At 40.9% G+C, this 23,431-nt stretch overlaps 3 protein-coding genes across 5 annotated transcripts in view; 1 reads left to right on the top strand and 2 right to left on the bottom strand.

The window, feature by feature from the left end:
* Nucleotides 1–197: 197 nt before the first annotated feature.
* On the bottom strand, nt 198–1,112 carry rnf7 (ring finger protein 7). The gene is made up of 3 exons (XM_031752676.2): nt 862–1,112; nt 713–760; nt 198–316 (listed from the first exon to the last, which is right to left on the bottom strand). The coding sequence occupies exons 1-3, from the start codon at nt 1,025–1,027 to the stop codon at nt 198–200; spliced, it is 333 nt and encodes a 110-aa protein (XP_031608536.1). The 5' UTR covers nt 1,028–1,112.
* A 429-nt stretch (nt 1,113–1,541) lies between these two features.
* Nucleotides 1,542–17,807, top strand: LOC116330427 (transmembrane protein 255B). 2 transcript variants are annotated; one of them, XM_031752760.2, is made up of 11 exons: nt 1,542–1,683; nt 4,230–4,399; nt 5,581–5,652; nt 6,482–6,621; nt 7,010–7,072; nt 9,246–9,335; nt 9,878–9,958; nt 10,104–10,189; nt 10,887–11,046; nt 14,432–14,542; nt 17,376–17,807. In XM_031752760.2, exons 3-11 carry the CDS (start codon nt 5,589–5,591, stop codon nt 17,475–17,477), a joined length of 897 nt encoding a protein of 298 aa, XP_031608620.1. In that variant the 5' UTR covers nt 1,542–1,683; nt 4,230–4,399; nt 5,581–5,588; the 3' UTR covers nt 17,478–17,807. The 2 variants fall into 2 exon arrangements, with proteins under 2 accessions (XP_031608620.1, XP_039478189.1); XM_039622255.1 differs by having other exon boundaries at nt 5,559–5,652.
* Nucleotides 17,808–19,377: 1,570 nt separating this feature from the next.
* Nucleotides 19,378–23,431, bottom strand: part of rasa2 (RAS p21 protein activator 2) — a 32,129-nt gene continuing 28,075 nt past the window's right edge. For both annotated transcript variants that reach the window (XM_039622644.1, XM_031752707.2), the window contains one exon: nt 19,378–22,884. In XM_039622644.1, the coding sequence (XP_039478578.1) occupies nt 22,854–22,884 (31 nt within the window). In that variant the 3' untranslated portion in view covers nt 19,378–22,853. The remainder of the gene's footprint in view (nt 22,885–23,431) is intronic.

Raw genomic sequence — 23,431 nt, 5'->3', positions numbered from 1 at the left:
TCAGGACTCCATGAGTAACCAGTCTGTGCAGCTTTCATTTTGTCCTTCCTCTGGTACCGGACTACTGAAAACATGCAATCAATAAGCAGGAGGGCAGCTGCGGTGTCAGCGGCTCCGCACAAGGCTCTGCACTGATCACTGCCAAGTCTGTCACCGCTTTGGGGTGCACGCAGGTGTAATCCACCTGGATGTGCAGCTTATTTGCCGATTCTCTGAACCACCCAGTCCTGCTGGCAGAGGGGGCAGCGGTTGTTCTGCTTCACCCACAGGGACATGCAGCAGTTATGGAAGGAGTGGTTGCACTCTCCCCACACAACTGAAACACAAAGGCAGAGCACGAGTGGCACATATTGAGAAACCATTTACAATAAGCTCAAAACAAAACAAAACACGACAGTCCTATTCATTAAAAGGCATTTACCATGCAAATGTCACTGCAATGCAAAAACGCACCCCCAAGGATTAGATTAGGTGCCCTTTGACACCTTATATTTATATCAAAATGCTAATAAATGGTCATATAAAATCTCTGCTTTATATTTTAAAAGAAAGAAGAAAGTAAAAGGTTATTATCTTGTATTTTGCCTGACTCAGCGAGTTTGACTAACAGCTCCAACTAGCTACTGTTAGCTTGTTTTTCTTTTCTTTTTTTGGATTAACCTGCCGAGTGTCTGTGCTGCTAATAAATATGTCAGTGCTGGCAGGGTCTTACCAACACAGTCCTCCTGTTTATTTTCCGCCTGGCATCGTAGACACGCATCTGAAAATGAAGAACAATGTTAGAGTACCTCCACACGCCGGGCCGTTCGGGTTTTAAAGGTACAATTAGCCAAGTTAGCTCCGTTAGCTCCTCGGACTCACCCATTACTTGTACTCGGCAAATGGCACAAGTGTCACACTCAACGTCCCAGCTCCACATAGCTACAGCATTCCACTTCTTCAGAGAAAACATCTTGTCCCCACCCGACTTGGAGCCCGACGAAGTATTGTGAGAGAGGACTAAACCCGGCTCGTCGCCGTCATCCATCTCTGCCGCACTGTAAATACACGCAGCTTAGCTAGGCTAAACAAAATGGATGAAACAGCTGGGTGATGCTAGCGCCAGTGCTAGTAGGTTTAGCATATGTCTTGTCGCCATAGAAACAGAAGAGGGCGCTGTTTACCAGGAATTATCCACGTCCCAAAGGAACCGCACACCGACTAGTCTCTGCTTCACTTTCTCATTTTGCTTCTTTACACCTATGTTACATTCAGGAAAAAGTTTAATCTCTGAAATACTGAATGTCCTCAATACTTTATGGTAACATCACATAATTAAATCTTAAGAAGTATATTTAAAGTACTGTGTAAAAGTCTTGAGGCTCCCCCATTTTTTATATTTCTCTAAGAAACTACATTTGAAAATATAAGACCAAAAACAGAATTAGTACAGTTCTAGCGTGTTTAAAAGTCAACTTTTATTTCTCAGCACAGTCTGAACTGTCTTAGGCAAACTTTCTTTTAATTTCTTTAAGCAGTCTTCAGGAATAGTTCTGCGGGCTTCTTGAAGGACATTCAAAGCTCTTCTTTGGATGTTGGCTGTCTGTGTGTCCTGTTCTCAGTTAAAATGATCCCACATTGCCTCAATAATGTTGAGGTTCGGGCTCCGGGGAGGCCCATCCATGATTGATGGGCTTGCAATGAGTGAGTCCAATATGTTTTTACTGTTTAATTATTTTGTCAATTAGATGTTTTCCGTGTGGTACTGAATGGTGGATCAAAACATGATGGTACTTTTCTGAGTTCATAATTACACCTATTTTGGTGAGATAATCAGCTGAAGGGCCAGCTGTCAGGTCTCGCTGGATTTCATTGTTTATAGATTTAACTAAAGAAATGTGTTTAAAAATGTTCAGGTACCAGGATTGGACTGAAAATAAATGAAAAAGCAGCCAGTGTACCATGAAATGTTGACAGACCCACAGAAAGCCTGGAAAACTATTGCTCAAGACCATTTTGAAAAATATAAACAACCAAGAGTAAAGACTTTTGCACATCACTGAACATAAATCATCTTGTTAGTAATATTTTACAAATGTATTGCCTTGACACTGTTTGGCAAATGTTTACTAAAAACAGAAAATTGCTTAAATAAACTCTTAATGTACTCTTTCTCTCAAAATGTGTTTATATGTATTTGTTGGAGCTTACTTAGATAGAGATTTAATAAACAATGGAGTCAAAGAGTTCTGCCAGCAATTCCAAAACACTGAATCATCCTGAGTTTCAGTCAACTCAGACTGGCATAAAAGGGAAAAGGGAAATAAGGGATAAGCAAAAAGCTGTTTGCTATTTTGCTAAACTGTGTTTGTCATTGTTTTATCGTTTTTTTTATTGATCTCTGCAATAACCAAGAAGAAACTATAACAATCTGTAGGGTAAATATTCAGTGAGCTTTGAACCTTCCATTTAGACCCATATACTGATCAGTAAAGTGTTTACTTAGGTCACAGAGCAACAATTTCAACATCATTTTGTGCAGCAAGGTGTGCAGAAACTGTCAGTTTTTCACCAAGAGATTAAATACACACCGATCAGGTCATTATGACCACTGTCATGAATTACACTAATCATCTCTTCAACACGGCACCTGCCAGTGGTTGGGATATATCAGGGAGTAGGTGAACACTTTGTCTTCAAAGTTGATGTGTTGGAAGCAGGAAAAATGGGCGAGTGTAAGGATTTGAGCGAGTTTGACAAGGGCCAAATTGTGGGAGCTAGACGACTGCGTGAGAGCATCCCCAAAACTGCAGCTCTTGTTGGGTGTTCCTGGTCTGCAGTGCTAAGTATCTATCAAAAGTGGTCCAAGGAAAGAACAGTGGTGAGCAGCGACAGGGTCGTCCGAACCAACAGATAACCTAGTGCTAAACTGCTGAAAAAGTTAATGCTGGTTTTGATGGAACACAGTCAGAATACACAGTTTGTTGTGTAGTGGGCTGTGTAGCTGCAGACCGATCAGGATGCCCATACTGACTCCTGTCTACAGATGAAAGCATGAACAATGAGCCTGTGAGCATCAGAACTGGACCAAGGAGGAGTGGAAGAAGGTGGTCTGGTCTGATGAATCACGTTTTCTTTTACTTCACGTGGATGGCTGGTGCGTGTGTTGCTCACCTGGAGATCACCTGGAACCAGGATGCGCTATGGGAAGAAGGCAAGAGCCAGTGTGATGCTTCAAGCACAGTTTTGCTAGGAAACCTCAGGTCCTGCCAACCATTGCTGCAGACTGCGTACACTGATTCATGGAAACGGTACTCCCTGATAGCTGTGGCCTCTAGGAGCACAACAATGAGTTTGAGGTGTTGACTTGGCCTCCAAATCCCCCAGTGCCTCAATCCAATCGAGGAACTGTGGGATGTGCTGGAAAAACAAGTCTGATCCGTGGAGGCCCCGCTTCATGACTTACAGAACTTAAAGGATCTGTTGTTAACATCTTGGTGCCAGATACCACAGCACGCCTTCAGTGGAGTCCATGCCTCAATGGCTCAGTGCTGTTTTGGCAGCAAAATGGGGGCCGCCACAATATTAGGCAGGCGGTTATAATGCTATAAATGACTGGTGTATATAACTCTGTCAGAAAGATTTTTTTGTGTTCTGAACGCATGTTTTATGGCTGCAGACACCTTTCACAAGCCTCCAACAACTAAATGCAGATAACGTTTACCAAACAAAGATAGGCTATGTTTAACATATGACTATACAACCTCTAATACGCCAGTGCAAACACGCAAATGAAGAGAAGCAGTGAAATCATATAGTTCCTTTCCCATCCTCTTCTCAACTCAAAATTTAAAAGCAAGCAGACAAATGCTCCTGAATGATTAAATGTTTGAAGAATTTGAGGGGAAGCCGGAGCTTTGTCTAATGTCAGCACTAAAAGGTCTTTAAATCACTTAAGATACTACTTTTACATCCTTATGTCACCTCATGTGACATCTCCATAAAATACTTTTGTTTCCTATATCCAGCTAACTGTTGGGATTTGTTTAACAACTGCTGATCAAACTCAGGTCGGTGGGGGACTGGAGCCTATCCCAGCTGTTACTAGGCGAGAGGCGGGGTACATTCTGGACAACTCAGCAGTCTATTATGAGCTATTATGAGCTAACAAGGAGAGGCAATCATGATGCTCACAGTTACAAGTATGACCAACTTATAATCAGCAATTAACCTAACATGCATGTCTTTAGACTGTGGCAGGAAGTCGGGGTACCCGGGGAGAACCTGTGGAGACACAGAGGGAAGTATGCAAACTCCACACAGAAGTATCTGAACTGAAGACATCATTATGAGGTCAAGGAAGAGTGTGATATCTGTGAGGTCCAATAGGACCCCAAGTATGAGACTGCTGCTCATTAGAGTGAGTAAAAACTTGCAATCACAATTAGTGCATACACATACAGAGATTCCTTGATTTGTCAGTCAGATGTCACCTTGTTTGTGATAATTTTATTGAAAGTTAGTTTAGGATTATGAACCTGAAAGGACCACATCAGCAGACAGGTCAGGCTCTTTAACATTGCTGCCGGCTCAGCAGCAAATCTACTGTCCTGTCTTGAAGAGCAGCCCCCAGTTAAAATTTAGTATTAAAAGCTTATTGGCCTAATTAAAAGACAAATTGTTGTCCATTGAAACATCCTTCAGTAATCTTTCCTCCATTAAATCGAGCTTAAGGCTATGACTCAAAATGGGTAACTTCTGATTTTAAGTAGAACTTTTTGTTTTTTGTTTTTTCAGATACAGAGATCAGTAAATTTAGAAATACGAATTAATTCCCTTATATTTAAACCATGAATTTTAAACACTGATTCCACACTCTGTGGTTGTATTTAAATGGCTGTATGATTGATATTATTAAAAAAGGCCATAAGTCCCCCACATCTTTTAAAAGACCAGCAGTCTTTCTGTGCAGGTACCCTGCACAATAGTGAGCACGCCGCTGTAAACGTGAGAACAACACTGAACCACATCGATATCAAACTTACTCTGAACTACTCTTCATTTTAAACCCTGATGCATGCTCGATCATCCATTCAGTACCAAGCCAGCGCATGGCTTTAGCTTGCTATTTAAAAACAGATGATCTAGATTTTAAAGGACTAATAATGTGCGACTTTTTAATACAACAACACAAAAAATTGCTCTGATCTATAAAAATGACAAAATGCCTCCACACCTCAAAGTTTTGTATGAATGCAAAATGTACAGATAGTTAATAAAACCACGCCCACGCGTGCAAAGAAAATATGTGACATTAATCCATTAGACATGCACCAGCTCTCGGGCAGCCACGTGGTTTTAATTGCTGTACAACTCGGGGTTGTAAAGGGTCCCAGTGTTATTACCTGATTTAACTGTCAAGTGATTTTCCAGCTGAAGTTCACGGTTCCGACCGTGCTTGAACGCATCAGAGGCAGGAGCTCTCCTCTCTCACTGAAGTAGAGCTGCTGCATTCATGCAGCTGATGCTTGTGCAGCTCAAACGACCTGTTCAACTGAAAGGCTCTTTGCATTCATCAGAAGGGAAATCTGTGTTTCAAAGGAGGATTTATGGTCAGGATCCAGGGAACAGCACCGGGTCGGGACAAGCGGAGCCCACAGAGCCGAGCAACAGGTAAGAGAGCGGTGGTGGCATCACAGCTGGATGGGACAGGAGTATTAAACATGACTGATCATAATAATACAAATCCCTTTGGATCCAGTTAACTTTATTGTATTGTTGCTTTTACTCTGATCAAGTTTTTGATAAGGCAGGTGAAGTGTTATTTGTTGCAGCACAGTTTGGGGTTTTCACAGAAGCTCAGTGATAAAGTCTGTCAGTAAAAGTGATGGTCATAATGGTGTTGTAATCATGTCCATAAAGGCTGAAGGTCACGGGAGGAGATGGGTCTCACTGCTCCTGTGCTTTTAATGTCACATAAACAAGAAAAGAGACATGAAGCTACATGACACATGCTGTGTGTTTGTGTGAGCCTTAACTTTTGTCAGTAAACTTCACTCAAGTTTATCTTTCCTGCTTCCTTATGAGAGCTAAAAGATGCTGAACTTTGCATTGTTACACGTTCTAATGTTGTGCTTCAGTGTAACCCTGGTATTGTTCTCTAAACTGTGTTTTAAAGTGCACAGATGTTTGCTTGCTTGGCTGCTGGTGATATTTGGTTTGTTTGCATAAAGCTTTCATGGTTTCTTTGTCCGTGTTCAGAAACGATGGATTCAAGTCCATTTCCATGCCTCATTTTATTGAGCTGTAAATATTTCATGGCATGTGAACTAAACAAGATGGGTGCCTGTGGTTGGGTAATAGTTTTCACAATAAAAGTCAAATAAATGAAATCCAGATAAACAAAATAAACTAAGTTGGGCAGCTGTCGGGATTTGAACCGGCACTGTAACGTTTTAATATGACTGAAAATGTGTTTATTTCTTTGTTTGCTGGGTGGCAGACATCATGGTGAGGGTCAGGAGAGCTCTGCGGCTGGTGCTGGGCATGCTCAGTCTGTCCCTGCTGCTGGTGGTGCTGGGGGTCTACACAACGACCCGAACAGAGAGCCTGAACGTGACTGGCTACGCATCTGGAGTTATTGTAAGCTGTTTTTAAAAAGATCATATTTGATTTTATTTAGTGAGACATCAGGTTGATACAACTAAAAAAATTTAAAAAGTTATCAGGAGGAACAGGAAAGCATCTCATGTGATTTCCATCATAAAGCTGAAGCTGCAGTAGCTTCCAGATTTGGTAACCTTCATCTGAGTGTGAAATTAATTATGGACGGCTGTATTGACAGGCACTTGTCAGGTTTTCAGGTTTTCTTCTGATTTTGAAGCTTGAGTGGTTTCAGATTTCTTCTAAACTGTGCCAATTTCAGATGAATCATTGATGAAAGGTGTGCATCATTTTAAACTCTTAGCATCTGTTTGGTTTGTAACAAACCGTGTGCTTTTAAATTTGGTCATTTGGATGATTTCTTCAGCTCACCCTTGGATCCTTCCTGGGACTTCTGGGACTCTGGCTGGAAGAAAACCGCAGGCAGCTGGTATGTTCAGCTCTCCCTGCGTCTCTTTAATAGAAATAAATGCAACACATACATTAAAACAAAAAGCTCTGAAGACGTCTCACTAGTGACAGCACATTATTTTACAGTAACAATGTAACCAATTATAAGAGATGTTGTTTTAATAAAAGCACCTGACATCGGGCTGTTTTCAGTATGTAAAAAGAAAATAAGGTATTTTTTTTAGGAAAGCGGCGCACACCGATCTGCCTTTATCTAATTATCTAAAACATGTTCCCAATAAAATGTCTTACAGCGGGTGCTGGCTGTAGAGTGAGCTAATCGTTTTTGTATAAAATAAACCCAGTTTTCTAGGTTTTAGTATCAGCTGTTAGAATCTAGTCTGTGTGCTGGAGTTTTACTGCTTTATTCTGGTTTTGTCTGCAGTTATTTGAACTTGTGTGTGTTTCTCTGGTAGAAATTCTAATATAAAAAATGCTAAACTGTGAAAAACACCATTAAAAAAACTGAGTGTAACACAAAAATTGGTTTAAAAAAAGGCAAAATAATGTGAATATCGTAACATAACCTGGACTTTACTAGTGAAATGAGGAGAAATAATGTGAAATACTGTGAAACAGACAATAGATGTCTTTCTGGATTCTTTCAGTTTAAGGATTCGTCACCCACACCTTACGATATATCAAAGGAAGCTTTCAAAACACTTCTAGGTTATGTGAAAACCAGCAGCTTATCCTGTCAACAAAGAAAAAAAGGCATTGACGACATTCACTCTGCTTGGATTTGGTCCAGTTTGGATTTTGATTATATCATCTTAGCTGGTGAGATAAGTTTACTGATGAGACCTTAACAGGTCAGATAGGACAGGAAACTCATTGCACCAAAATTTTTCATGGTGTAGTGAGTTTAGAGTATGATGAATAGTTGGAATAAAGGAGGGCTATACTGCAGAGTTACACGCTCTGTTTGCTTTTCAGTATACGTGAAAGTGCTATATACTGTTAAATGTACTGTACCGTGCAAAAGTCTTGAGCCACCACACATTTCTTTGTCATGTTTTTTTTTGTTATTACCAGCGGACCGCCACGGAAACACACCATTTGATCCTATTTTGAATTGAATCGGTGAAAAATGCCAAAGATAAACACAGTTTGACAGGCATAAAATAGACAAGTGGAGGACTAAAAAAGAAGTGCCAGGTCTAAAAAAAACTATTGACAGTATCTGAAAATCGTGTTCTTTAAGAAATAGGGAAAAAAAAATCCAGCAAAGAGCTGACACATGACCTGAGAGACCTTAAGGTGATCCGTCCACTGTTCACTGAAGCCTTGGCAGTAATGATCTCAGTGGAAGTTTGAAATTTCTGGTCCAAATCATCTTCAAGAAAAAGTCAGAGGAGGTACAAAAGTGAGTGTCTACAGCCCTCTGTTAAACATGGAGGAGAAAATAGTAAAATCATACTTGGATAGAAAAAGCACACAGTGGAACACCATCAGTCATGGATTGGCCTCCACAGAACCCACAGCTCAACATCACTGAAGCAGAGTGGGATCATCTCGACAGAGAACAGAACAAAAGGCAGCCAACATCCAGAAGAGCTTTGAATGTCCTTCAACAAGCCTGGAGAATTATTCCCGAAGACTACTTAAAGAAAGCTGCCTGAGAGAGTTCAGACTGTGTTGAGAATAAAGGTGGTCATACCAAAGACTGACTTCAAAAGCTCATTAGAATTGTCCACATGCTGTTTTTGCCTTATATGCTGTATTTCCACGTCTGTTTCCAAATGTTTCGGTAAATCGATGCACCTATTTCCCATTTTCCTGGCAAAATATAAAGGAATGAAGTTTAGCTCAAGACATTTGCACAGTACTGTTTATATAATTAACAGGTTCCACCTTTAAAAAAATGTCTTTCATCATATTTTTCGCCTCTCAAAGTTTGTTGTACAAAAAACACGGTTTTAAGTGCTTTGTGAGGAAACCTAATAGCTTCACACCTACGAATGTAAGCAGCCAGTGCTGCACTCTGATACATGATCCACATGAAAAAACGTTTATCTGTTGGAGAGAAAGAAAAGAAACTTTTCCTCCGCTTTTCTCTACATTCCTGTCAGGCTTCCCTCCAGCCTTTCATCTGGCACAAATCTTACATGGAAGCTCTCTCATTTGTGTTTTCACCTTTGCTTCTCCTCCAGCTGACCGCTGCCATCGCCTTTCTCGGTTTCGGGATCATCGTCTCTTCTGTGTGCTTGGTGATCGACGGCGTCTGCGTTGCCTTAAATATGGTGAGATACCTACACTTGCTTGTAACCTCAGCAGATGGCTGCGCAGTTAACTGAAGACTGCGAAGCGATAATAAAGGACCGTGCTGACCAGCCGTTTGGACTGCCGTGTTTGCCGGCATCACTCTGGTGACAGCACAGACAATTTTCACATTTTCGCATTCACACGCTACTTTGCCCCCTTTTTGTAAATCTGGCCCATGAGGTGGATATTTCTACTCAGCGTTGGTCCCAAAATTAATCTCACGCACTACACCAAAGACAGTGCTGGGAATAAGTCTACAACTTTATTTTCCCTTCCTGACCATGTGATTTGTTCCTTTCCGTAAAATATGTCAAACGTTTCACTAACCATAATGAACCGAATCCATCCACGATGACTCTGAACTGAACCTCGTGTTACAGTTTCAAACTGGACTGAGTTAATTTTGGAAAAGACCGTTTTATTCGACTCCACACTTACCACTGTTTGCACTGAATAAAGATCGATTTGAATGGTTCTGGGTGAAATGTTGTGGATTGTTTATCATGTTAACTTTTGTCAGGACATGCGGCCACTGAAAGCAGGGAGATGCCAGTATTACAGCAGCGGCAACTGCTACATCTATGAGAATTTCTACACTTCTGTGAGTAGAGACACACTGAAGGAAAACATTATCCTGTGACTAATTCAGAGACATAATCACAGCCAGTCCAGATAGATTTGAATGTGCAGGATAAACCTCCAGTTGTGTTGTCTGTATGTTTGTGAGCTTGTGTTTCGTTGCTCAGGTGTCGTGTCGGAGTCTAAAGGAGTCTTGTACCATGATGGTAAGAAGTGGAACCTGTTACTGCTGCGACCTGTATGACTGCGCCAAGTGAGACATTTAATCATTGTCGTGCCATATTAGTATACAGTAATTTTTGTCATATGTGATCACAGATTGAACAAAATGATAGACACGTTTATATACATCCATACGTTTTGGGGCAAAACCCCCTTTTTTTGCAGTTTCTCTGTTCACCATCACAGTGGACTTTAAATCAAACGATTAAAGTGTAAAGTTGCAGCTTTAATTCAAGGGGTTTAACCAAAGTACTGCATTAACTCTTTATGCATTATAGTCGTTTTTGTATAGTCCCCATTGTGAAAGGCCCAAAAGTAATCACATAGTTTTCTGACGAGCAGGTTTATGGTCAGCTGAAGCCTGTTTTCTTATTACACCATGACAAAATCAGCAAACATCTGAAGTTGATTCAAATTCTTGAAATTGCATTTGGTTGCTGTTCAGTGGAGCGCTCGACATCCAATGAGTTGTCAGCAGAGATGAGTAAGGTCATTATTAGGCTAAAAAACTAAATAAACCCACAAGACAGAGAGATGGGAGTGACCAAATCATTGTTACAATGAATCAATGGATCGAGCAGCTCAGCAACACCATAAGGCTTTAACCCCTTCAGTTAAAGCTGAAAGTCTGAACTTCAGTCGAAAATATCCTGATCATCTGTTTGACTTTTATGTGTTTTGTCTTACAAATCATTGGAACTAACCTGCTCTGTGGCTTTGTTATGCAGTGGAGGCTACCTCAGCAACTACTATGAATTTGTTGGAGTAGAAAGCTGTGAGGAAGTCTTTACAGTGTACATTTTAATTTGGACCCTTGCCAGCCTCAACCTCGTGGCCTTCTTCACAGGAATACTCACCACAGCAGTGCTGGGCAACATTAGAGAGTTGGTAAGACATTCACGGCAACCTGTGTGTCATCTACATAGCAGTGAACCTAAATGTTATATTTCCTGAAAATACTGCAGAGAGGAAGGAGAAAAAAAATAAAGAGCAGAGGTCCCGGGACAGAACCTTGTGGCACACCACAATTAATTGTAGTAGACTGTGATCCGTGTGCATGTAGTTACACAAACTACCTTGAACAAAAAAGTGCAACAACACAAAATGTGGTGGATTTTAAAGCTGAACTAGTTGATTTTTGACCTGTAGAGCAGGTAGCAAACTGACATCAGACATCAAACTCACCTTTTTTGCATCACGGACCGGTTTATGTCTGACAATATTTTCACGGACCGGCCTTTAAGGTGTCATGGATAAATACAAACAAAAAACAAAAAACAGTACCGGTACCAAAAAAAAAAAAAAAAAGATTTACTCATCACACATGGGAAAAGACCCAGGGAAACCGAGTTAATGATAAAAAAAATAAATAAATAACGATGAAAACGGATAAAAACGCTGAAAACCATAAATTTCACACCCGAGCCTCAGCTTTTACGGCCCAGTACCAAACAACTCACGGACCGGTACCGGTCTGGGGTTGGGGATCACTGCTGTAGAAAACAGAGGAGCTGCAGCAGAAGAGATAATGACAAAATTTATGCCATCTAACCTGAACCTGTTGTTATACACTGATGACTTCCTGCTTCTACTATTTATTTTATGCTGTCTTTTATTTTAGTTTTAATGCAAGTTTATGCTGTTGTTTCATCAGAATTGGCAGCTGTTTTCTCACAGATTGTGGTTTCAACTGCAGGTGTACAGATAATGACACCTACATTCATTGAGGAGACCTTGATTCAAATAAAACGTCTAAAAAAGTGTTGCCTGCAAGGTGTGGGGAGGGGTGTCTAAATCAAGTTAAGTTGTGTCCACACAGGGAGAAATTTGCCCATTATGTCCGCCTTTGAAGATGGCGGTTGATTGCTAGCAGATATTTCAGGCTAAGGTAACCCTCTAATGTATTTATTACTCTGTCATATCTCAGCCAATGTTGTCCTGTCGCTTCAGTTGCTCTGCTCAAATTTTTAAAAATGTTTAATTTTTAAATTTTCCGTTTGGAAACATAAAACAGCCAGCAACAGTTGCAAGACTTTAGCATAAATAGCACGATAACAGGCAGTGGGTTTAGAATGACTGCGGAGCCGGGGCATGTATACTGTAGGGGAGAGATTAATGTTTCGTCTTTACCCCTCACCAGTGCAGAGAGAGCAAAACAGAAAGGAAAAAGGATAGCAGGAGAAGGAAAACACTGGATAGCGAGAGTGGATCATGGCACCATCTGCTCTCACGTTCCTGCTGCACAGTATGCAATAGCCTAGTGCAGTAGTTCAAAAGGCCAAAAACGATTCCTTCCCAAATATAAAATAAGATCGTCTCACTTTTACAAATTCCCCAGATGCTGGTCATTCGCCACTGAGTCAGATTAAACTCAACACTGTGAAAATGGAAAAATAAGTTTGGCTGCATGAAGTGCAGCATCTTAAAGCCAAGCCAAACAGCCATAAAGTCTGTCTCTCATCTCTTTGCGTGTCTTGACTGTAAGAAGTGATTACATCCAACCACAGAATACAGCCTTCCCACTCCTGACCTCCCTACCTCACTTTCTGTACATGGATAAAAAGATCCCAATAAAATAAATAAGTGTCAAAAAGTATGTTACTAATGATGAAAGGTGGTTTGATATTATGATATTTCTAATATAAAAAAAAGAAAATCACACAAATCATGCAGACTTCATCACATTTTGAACCACGAGCAGCACATTGTAATACTCACATGTGCTGCTCGCTTCACAATCATTCTCTCCTGTTTAAAAGAGAAAAACTCTCACACTGGCCTTACTCATTCATAAGTAGTTTCCTAATCTTATTGTAGCTGCATTTCTTCTTCTTTGTTGAAGTTTCCACTGGAGCCTGCCAGCTTTGTGGTGACTCATGCTCTTCCCTGTTGTGTGGGCAGTGAGATCAGGCTGACCCCAGATGACAGCTTTACTTATTGTTGTAACAACTGGATGAAAGCAAAACTTTAGGAAAAGTGTCTGAATTGCAGTGCTAACGGTTGAAAACTAGAACCAATCAAAATTTGGGGCGTGCGGGATGAGAGGCAAGAAATAAAAGTGCTGAGTCCCACATGAAGGGGACACCTGATTGCTGTGCAGCCAGAAAATCTTAGTCAGACCACGTGTTGCATTGACACTCTGGTGTACAAGAGCACTGATTTATCTGCATAATAAACTCTCCCTTACCTCTCATGCATGTCTTGAATGGTCTCTCATAAAAGTTAAATACAAGGAGAGTGATGCAACAACAATGTTCCTGAGACTGTTTGGCAGGCGGTTCTATCAGCAGAGGCTAACAGAGCTGTCTCTGATCCGCTAAACCTCAGTCCATCAGTAACGTTTATCAGAAACATACCTTCACTTTTCGTCCTGCTGCTTCCACTCAAACTGTCACAGACGCAGAGTTCAAAAGACTTTTCCCTGTTTCCAATAACTGAACAGTTCCCTCAGATAAATCATGAAAAATCACATATCCGCTGCTGTCCTGCTTCCCTGAAACCAGAATACGGCAGCTGAGCTGAGCAACCTTGAGTTGTGCTCACTGACAAAGACTCATTTACACTGATCAGAAGAGACTGATGCAATCTGTCTGCATTTATAAATTACACAGCAGTTATTTGCAAACCTTTAGCAATCTGAGGGTGATTGTAGTCGGTGCAAGTCAGACTGCAACTGTCTGCAGAAACGTTGCATCCCACCAGGCGACCAGTGCAATCACCTTCCAGTCAAAAGTTGCAATCAGACACAGAATGTGAAAAAAATTCAATAGAGTCACCAGACAGCCACCACTTTTTTGTAGAGATAGAGATTTTGTAGAGACCCGACACACTGTTCCCATGTTGCTTAATGGTTTTTATTGATTTTGCACAAAAACACTATTTCCCTGGTTCGGCACAAGCGTCCGCTAGCGTTCCAGCTGTCTCGCACTATCCCGTCTCTGGTCTCCAACCTCATTATAAAAAGGGAGAAACCTGATTAGCTAGATCATGTCAACCTGTCGCTCCAACCTCCCTGGCACTGCTCCTTGAGCTCACTGTACCACCCCTCCCCTGCAGCTGAGCCAGGGACCACACCTTTGCCACAGTCAAGATAAGTGTGTCCAGTGTTGGATGGTTTATCAGTTTAGTCGATTTACTGTAAGTTATCTCAGGATGGTGTACATGTTCGTACTATTCCCAGTATATTTGAACTTATTTAATATCAATCTGATTTTTTCCCCTTCTTTGCACTTAAATAATATCGTGTGTGTGTGTTTCTCTTTCTTTGCCTCAGTGGAGCAGCAGCCCTGTGGCTGATCCCTCTGAGAAAACAGCATCTTCCCCAACAGCTCCTCTGCTGATGGACGCCAATATACACACAGCACACCAGCTCCACCCAGTCAATGTGAGGTCAACACCGTCTCTCACACACACACACTCAGACACACACAGATACAATTACAAATATATAGTGGCTGTGTGAAGTCTAAACTGTTTCTTGTGTAAACTTCTAGACTGGTCAGCAAACCTCTTTGTTTCCTCCCTATATTAAAAATTCCTTTAGAGCCAATTGTGGTTTCAAAGTTTCAGACAAAATGATTTCATGCAGAATTTTTCAGTGTTTCTTTATGATGGACTTTGGAGACAATGATATCACTTATCAGCCACAATACTAAACTAAAATAGGTGAAGTGATTTTCTTGTCATGATAGTACCTGTTAGGGGGTGGGATATACATCAGTCAGCAAAGGAAAAGTTTTAGAAGGTGAGGTGATAGAAGCTGGAAAATTGGGAAAATGTACAGATCTAAGAGACTTTTCCAGGGGGAGTCAGAGGACGTAAAAAATGGCAGGCCTTGTGGAGTATTGTGGATATGATGAGCAAAAGTGGATCCAGAAGGACAGCCGGTGAACCAACGAGGGCATCAGAGGAAGTGTGATGATCTGGGCAAACAGATTCTGCCGGATGTTACACTATATTTCCAAAAGTATTTGCTTATCTGCCTTTAAACGCATATGAACTCAAGTGATGTCTATAACAGCTTCAACTCTTCTGGGAAGACTTTCCACAAGGTTTCTGAGTGTGTTTGTGGGAGTTTTTGACCATTTAAGGTCAGACACTGATGTTGGCTCACAGTCTCCCCTCTAATTCATCCCAAAGGTGCTCTACTGGGTTGAGGTCAGGACTCTGTGCAGGCCAGTAAAGTTCTTCCACACCAAACTCGTTTATCCACGTCTTTATGGACCTTGCTTTGTGCACTGGTGTGCAGTCAGATTGGAACAGGAAGGGACCATCCCCAAACTTTTCTCACAAACTTGGGAGAATGAAATTCTCCAAAATGTCTTGGACCATTCTCATGGCAACTGCCAAACCCAGGCTCATCCATCAGATTGCCAGGCAGAGAAGCACGAATCGTCACTCCAGAGAACACATCTCCACTCCTCTAGAGTCCAATGGTAGCTTCTTTACACTTCTGCATCTTTTGCTTTGTATTGTGATTGGTGATGTGAGGCTTGGATGCAGCTGCTCGGACATGGAAACCATTCCATGAAGCTCTCTACACATTGTTCCTGTGCTAATATGAACACACGTGAAGTTTGGAGGTTTGCAGAAAGGTGTCAAGCTCTGTGCACTATGCTCCTCCGCATCTGCTTGACCACGCTCTGTGATTTTACATGGTCTAACACTTCATGGCTGTGACTTCCAGTCACTTCCACTTTGTTATAATACCACTAATTGAGGAAATACCAGGACTGGACTTGTTGCATAGGTGGGATGATGTCATGGTACTTTGTTGGAATTCACTAATCTCCTGAGAGCGATGCATCCTTTCACAAATGTTTGTAGAAGCATTCCTTGGTGCTGACCACTCACCTAAACACTTCTGCAGACCGTACCTATCATAGCAATGGTGTTGCTTGCTTTGAGGAAAAAGAAAAAAGTTCAGAGGAAATTCTTTACATCTCAATCCAACCAAACATCTGACAGATATGTCACAAAAACAAGTTGAAGACTTTAAGGATCGGCTGCTGAGATATCAGAGACCGCTTTTAAACCTGAAAAATTATTCTTACAGTCATTCACAGATCTGCATCCTTCACTGAGGCCCAGTGCAGGAAGTAGTGTTTCTTGGACTTGCTTACATATTTTTTTTCTTTGCATGTTGGCATTCATTCATTGTGGATACAGCAATAAATTCCTGTTCAGTATGAATGTTTTTTAAAGGTCATGCTGTCATTTTCACTACAGACACAAGCTTGTTTTGAATGTAGTGTACCCTGAAAGAGCTCAAAGATCATGACTAAGATGATGTAATAATAGCATCTAGTAAAAATGTGATTTTAGCCATAATAATGACGTCACACAGACAACAAGGTTTCAGAAATTTTACATTTAGAATAAGAGGCAGGCGCAGAAAAGACACGAGGGCAGCTGGTTCTGATAGGAACACACTCAGAGGTGAACCTGCAAGTGTTTTGTGACGACCACAGTAATGTCACATCGTTTCCAGCAGCACATTTCAAAAAGAAGTGTACTTTGATTTGCATGATTTCTGGTTCTGATTGATCCAAATCCAAATGCAAATCTTGTTTGTTCACATTTAAAACACAGCATTGCTTTCAGGTTTTTTTAGTACCCCGTGGAGTTTCGGTCTGTTAATTGTGCTTGGAGAAGTGTTAGTTAGCTACTATGAAGGAGATTATAAGTTTAAAATAAATGAGGAAATTCATGATTTTTTTTTTTTTTTTTTGAGAAGGCCACACACAAGTGTTTAGGTGGAAAACAATCAGGGGAAGCCAAAGCTCTGTTTTAAATCTTCACGGGCCCTTTCTAATCCAGAAACCTAGTGTTTCCACGAACCGTAGCTCTGTTGACCACCCACATCGGAGCTATTTATTGGCTGCATCTTAATAAAATAAACCCACGTGTTTACAACCAATAATGCTGAATGTTCCATCAGAACAATTAACAAGGCTTCTGCAGGTTTGATCTTGAACAGCAGTTCGACTTAAACAGCGAGCTGTCTGTGAAGGCCCGTGAAAAAGTGAGCCTCGAGTCGGGGTTTTTAAACTCTAATGCATCAAAAGGGACGGGGTGGGCTCTACAATGCTTCAGCTGTTTTCTTTTTTATACCATTACAGGTTATAAAACTACTAATTTATTTGAAAAGTGAGTTTTCACTCAGAAGCCGTGAAGTCTGCGGTTAATGTCTTTTTTCCCTTGTCCTGCTCTCCCAGGGAGGATCGCCGTTTTGCTTTTCAGCTGAGAAGGCCAACCCGCCTCCCTTCGCCCCACTGGCCGGCGTGCCGCCTTGCAGAGCCCACGGCATGTCTGTGTGAGCAGCAGACTCACGGGAAGATGACTTGTTATTGTTGGGTGCATTTTAAACAGCAGATGCAGCTTAAAGCGGACATGCAGAAGTTTAATGGAAAGCGTCTGCAGCTACTTTACATTATATGCAAAGAAGAAAACAGCTTACCTAACAGCTTACCTTGAGTGTAAAATGTTTGCAAATGCAGTGCTTTGTTCTATAAATCTTTTCATTGTGGACTTTGTGAGTAAAATGCTTCTTTTTTTCCCTGAAACCAGGCAGAGTTAAAACTAAATGATGTCTCATAGAAGATATATTGCTGATATTACTCGATGATGAATAAACAGATTGAAACAGATCAGTGTGGTTTATTTAAATTACAACAGACAGTTTTACTCACCGCAGCTCGGTTTAACAGGAGGACAAAGTGAGAGTGTTTGTGACAGATTGTAATAATCATATATTAATTTTTAACTGTCTGTGAGGTTTTTATAGCCAATAGCAGCTTCACTATTACACTCAGTGGTCTGATATTTGTGTTAACTGCCTTTATAACACTGTTCAAATCTCTGAGGAATTACAGCAGCTCTGAAGTAAAAAAAAAGGGGATCTGAGAGTTAGGGAGACGTTATTTGGGCGTTTTCACCCTCTCTGTGGTGTAGCTGGAGCAGGAGATGCACTCGTAAGAAGTGCAACACACAGAAAGACTGCACACGCACTTCAGGGACCACAAAGCAGCATCCTGTATGATCTGTGTATTCAACCTTAAACTCCTGTCTGAGTGTGTGTCTACCTTCACAGATGGAGCTCTTTGTAAGGTGAGGACATCTCACGCTGTGGTATAAATTCAATCCTCTAAACCCAAATATTTTTCCACCCAGAGACATTCAAAACTTGCCCCCTCCCCACCAGAGGAGCGAAAACATGTCTTTCATGTTTGATGTTTATTATTTTTTACTTGTTATTAGCTCTTACCCTTAGCAACCTTAGCAAAATCACACCAGCTTATCAGGATCTTGCAGGCAGTTAAAGGGTACCTTACTTGTATGGTAAACAAAGTAATAAAAGTCCTGCTACCAACACTTTTAAAGTGTTTCTAGGCAGCCAAGCTAGTTTCCATCTTTTATGCTAAGCTAAGCTATCTACATTTCTAACTGCACAAATTAGAGAGCAGTTTCAATCTTTTGCAAAGGTTTGTGTCCCCAAAATTTTGACATTTCTCTTTAAACTGAACTGTTGTGATAAAAACGTCAAGCTCGCTCATCAGTTTGCCACAAAGCCAGCTTAGCTTTGCTCTAAAAACTAACTTTCTACAGTTAGAGGGCATGAGATGATACCTGCAGCCTATTCAGGTTGCACAGGCAGTCTAAGAAGAAGGTTTTTGCTGCGTCTTCCTCAAAGACTCAAGAGTGTGGAGGAGATACCAGGGCACAAGCTGTGGCATAGGGCTTTAGACGGGTATCAACCCAACAGCAGGACAGGTAAACGCTCCTTTGTGCAGGGAAAAACAGGAGGATTTCATGAGGGTGGCAAGAGGGTCCAACATATTTTAAAGTAGGGATGAGACTTATTGGTGCAGCCCATCTATGCAATCCCTCCTTGCTAGCCAACAGTATCCTGACTGCTGTTATTATGGAGATAATAATCTCGACGGTCAGACTTTAAGTTGGCACAGTGAGCCCTGGGTCACTCTTCGTGCCCAACAACGCCCGGCCTCACGAGGCCATAGTCCATTGGTGGTTCCTTCACGTTGAAAACATTGGTGCCATTGGCTGGCCTTCAATTTGCTATAAACCTGAATCCAATTGCAAACCTTTAGCAAGTTATATGCAAAATTACACAACTTGTTTCTTTGTCTCAATCATGGAGGACACTGTACGCGGGTCACATCAGAGCAGTAGGAAAACAGACACCTCAGAAACAGAAGAGGCATTGGCAAAGTGTTTTTATTATGAAGAGACACAGAATAGACCATTTATGGAAAAATAAAATGTTTAATGTGTATAAAAATAACAGACATTCAGAAGAAACGAGCTGGAGATGTGACGATAACATCCAACCGCTCACCGTTTACTGGACAAGAAGAGGCAAGAAGAGATTTTAGCTTAAAAAAAAAAAAAAGAAAAAAAAAAAGAAAAATCCTACAAAGCCTTCAGACAGTCATCTGCACTCACACTCTGCTTTGACACAGAACAATCTGATTGGCAGGAGAAAAAAAAATGATTGTTTCAGATACACCTGCAAAAACAAACTGCAGTGATATCAGATTTTGGTCCTTCTTAAGAGCTTGGAAACCCATATCAGATCTGCATGTTGGCTAATACCTTAATTTCCCCTCTGTTCACCTGATAGATCAAAGCACATATGAACATTTCCCTTCCTGTTTGGTAATCTTATGAAATGAAGCTGGCTGTAGTCCAACAGGAAAGTCACGTTTCCACATAGAGACCGTTTATGACAACAAACAAATGAAGAAACTTCCCTTATTAAAATCAGATCGATTAAAACAACCCCTCCCCGTTCACGTTTTATGAAAATAAGCACACATACACCACCCTCTAGTTTACTGGCCTTATTAAAACTAGCAATGGAGTTAGCATGCAAGCTTATGCGATACAACAACGTTTGATTCTACGCTAGCTTTCCGATTCAGATCCAGATGTCGAAGTTTGTACCAGAGATTTGTTTTTATTCAGCGTCACTCAAATCATAAACAAAGTCCATCAACCAAATCAGCGTGAAATCACTTTACACTATTTTGGCTCCGATCAGGCAGGTTGTTCACTACCGGGGTGCACGTGAACACGCAACATTCACCGCAGTAACACTGTGTTAATCAGCTTTAACGAGAGGGAGTTTTGAGGCAGTTATGGCCGCAAGGAGCCAATAGGGAGTGCGCACGGGGATAGAAAACACACACACACAAAAACAAAACAAAAAAAACAGAAAGCATCCAGCCTGGACGAGGTCGACAGACTGAGAACAAAAGTACCAGCTGAGTAATACATTAAAATCAGTTTAAAAAAAAAAAAAAAAAAAAAAGGTACAAAACATTTTCCTAGAAAAATATATTGTTAAATGTACAAGACATGCAAGTTAGAAATAGATAATGGACCAAAGACACAACTCATGAAACAATCACAGACAAATAAAAGAAAAGACACAGTTAACCCTGTAATATCAGCATTCAATGTTTAAACTTTAGATGTTCAAAGGGGACCCGTTATGCTCTGTCACTGCTCCATGTTTGTATTTCTTCTCATTGGATCGTCTACCTAAAATAACCTGTTTGAGCTCTCGACTCTTTAAGGCTTTGTGAAATCCTTCCTTCTGATTGGATGCCCTAGCAGGTGGGTGGAGCTGAGATGACCATATAGGGGGATATCCACTCTCTGACATCATTACGATGCATGAGTAGAAAAAACACAACAAAACAAACTCTGAAACAGTGAATGTAGAGCAGTATGAACTTTTAACTCTGCACCCACCATTAAACCTGTAAGTATATGAGAGAATTTAGAAGCATAACAGGTCCACTTTAAGTAATTTCAAGTCTCTTTTGTCTCTATTCAGTACTTCATTGTTCAAATGGGAAGCAGACTCAAAACCACAGGAAGGAACAAAAAAGAAGTCAAAAATCAAGACTGAATCAAAGTGATTGTTCACTGCTTCTTTCAGAGGGAAAAAAATGAACAAACAAACAAACAAAAAAAAAAAAAACAATCCACCGACTGATAATCAAAATCAGCCTAACTTGGGGGAAAATTTGCTGGTTACCGCTTAAAAAAAATAAAATTGAAGAGCTGGTTTGTGTCAGTTACAAACAATAAACTGAATTAAATTAAAATGGAGTAAGACCCACAAAGTAAATTTGATAATCTCTATTTTACGCAATCAATCTTGATTATTTGCTATTGCTTTGTTCATCTGATGTAACCCTACTTCTGCAGGACATGCATGCTGGAAAATGAGTAACTTTAAGAATCTGATAGTTTGTAATAACATAATTTTTTCCCTTTACTACACAGACGTTTCTCTACCGGTCGTTGCAGCAGAGCGCTGTGGCCAACAGCTGTGCCACATTTCAAGCAAATTCCCTAAAGACGATGAAACAGAACAGCTGGAGCCGCGATAGTAGAGGAGGACATAATGTGCGCACTGGCTGAGATTGTCTGGACTAAAGCGTGAATGACAGGGGCGATTTTGTTATTCCAATCGGTTCCTCTCTGCAGGTCGAACATCGTTTCTTACATAAGCCACTGTTAGTTAGGTTTCAAGGCTCTCAACACGACAGCACAGATCTGACGCACACCGTACCGATACGATTCACAATCACAGGGAAATACAACTCTTCACTACAGTCGTGCTACCAGGATTCAAAACTGAACGCATGCAAACTGCTTGCCTTAAGTCACTAAAAAGTAAAGGATATGTTAGCAAAAACGTACACATAAACCAAACATATATATATTTATATTTATATATATATATATATATATTCATCTCATTTATCTCCATTTTTAAACCATTTGTATTCAAAATACATTAATTTCTTCAAGTTCATGTTCAAACCTATGAAATCGTCTTTGGTCAAGAAAAATATCTTAAAATCTACAGGCTATAAATGTTATTGTACAGGAATGAAACAAAGGATCATGTAACTGATCAAAATGGGGAAAGCTGATACCAAGTATCCAATCATTTTCTATTTGGAGTGCTCCAAATATGTAAAGTGCTTCTGCATTATTCCCTCAGCATTTGATGTGAAAGAAACATCCGTCAAAGTAAGGCAGACCGGTTTAAATGTTCTTTGAAAATATACATTTACATTTGTTCAGGAGGAGGAGAAAAGACTGAAGTTTACGGGGGGGAGGGGCCTCCAGATTGGTGATTAGGAATCAACTGTAAAGACAGATGTTCACAGATGAGAGGAGAGCATCATTACAGCTGTTCATATAAAACTCGGTGAATAAAAGAAAAAATTAGCAGCCTATTCACACACCATCTAATGATGCCCATTTCACACAGCTGTACGTAAAAAGGGGGACATAAGTTAAGACACGGATAGAATCTGTGACCTTCACTGCAGAGGACGGGGAGGAGATGAGGCAACATACTTCCAAAAAAAGAAAGAAAAAAAACAAAACAAAAGAAAACACCTAAGGGTTCATTCCTTTTGAGGATGAAGGTGCGATCCTGGTCAAGCTCACAAGCTTGTTCTGGCTCCCCTTCTCGGGCTGTCACTGCTGTAGTGGACTCATGACATGTGGAGGTCAGGTGGCGTATCATTCACCTGGTCGCACCTTTTCTCACTGGCACAGCTCCCGGGGCTTCTAATGGACAACGTAGGCGCTTTGTTGTGATGCAGGCGTGGCTGCTTTTAGACCACACCGCCCCAGCCAGGTTAAGAGGTTTTTCCCACTATGGGGTTGTCACTGAAACGGGAAGGAAGACAAAGATAATGAGTAAGTGATCTTTCTGAGAGTCCTGGGCCACCGCTGTAATAAAACATTAAAATTAGGGCGTTAGTCCCTTTAAGTCAAACTTTCTTTTGTTATTTCTGCAAGCTTCCCAGCTTTACTTTTAGTGTCCAAAACTTTTGTACTGCTCCTCAGGTGTAGCTGAGATCCAGGTGTTCGTCCTGGATCATCATTATCATCATAGGTTAGGGATAGAGGGGCCATAGTCAGAGTTAGGATTAAGGTTAGGGTTTGCTGTGTGACGTGATGGTGTTTCCATGTTGTGACATCACAACAGTATTAATGGTCCCTGCAGTATTAAAACCTGGACCAACATTAATGATGATGATGATCCAGGGACAACAACAACATGGGGATATTAGATGTTGCCCTGTGCACCTTCAGATCACAACTTTAGCGTCTTATTTGAAAATTAGCCCAGTTTTCTTTGACATCATGTTCTGCACTTCCTCTTTCAGCATCCACACTGCCGAATGTGTTTTAGTATTAATAATAAGATGTC

Source organism: Oreochromis aureus, linkage group 14 (genome assembly GCF_013358895.1).
Source record: "Oreochromis aureus strain Israel breed Guangdong linkage group 14, ZZ_aureus, whole genome shotgun sequence".
NCBI lineage: Eukaryota > Metazoa > Chordata > Actinopteri > Cichliformes > Cichlidae > Oreochromis > Oreochromis aureus.
This window is presented reverse-complemented; position numbering and strand designations above follow the sequence as displayed.

Excerpts from the sequence above, each read along its gene's own strand:
- LOC116330427 (XM_039622255.1), top strand. The coding sequence starts at position 4,328 with ATGAGGTCAAGGAAGAGTGTGATATCTGTGAGGTCCAATAGGACCCCA. Across the intron at positions 6,622-7,009 it reads GCTACGCATCTGGAGTTATT|CTCACCCTTGGATCCTTCCT; the intron begins GTAAGCTGTTTT and ends TGATTTCTTCAG. Across the intron at positions 7,073-9,245 it reads AAGAAAACCGCAGGCAGCTG|CTGACCGCTGCCATCGCCTT; the intron begins GTATGTTCAGCT and ends CTTCTCCTCCAG.
- rnf7 (XM_031752676.2), bottom strand. The coding sequence starts at position 1,027 with ATGGATGACGGCGACGAGCCGGGTTTAGTCCTCTCTCACAATACTTCG. Across the intron at positions 761-861 it reads TTGCCGAGTACAAGTAATGG|ATGCGTGTCTACGATGCCAG; the intron begins GTGAGTCCGAGG and ends CTTCATTTTCAG. Across the intron at positions 317-712 it reads TAAACAGGAGGACTGTGTTG|TTGTGTGGGGAGAGTGCAAC; the intron begins GTAAGACCCTGC and ends TTTGTGTTTCAG.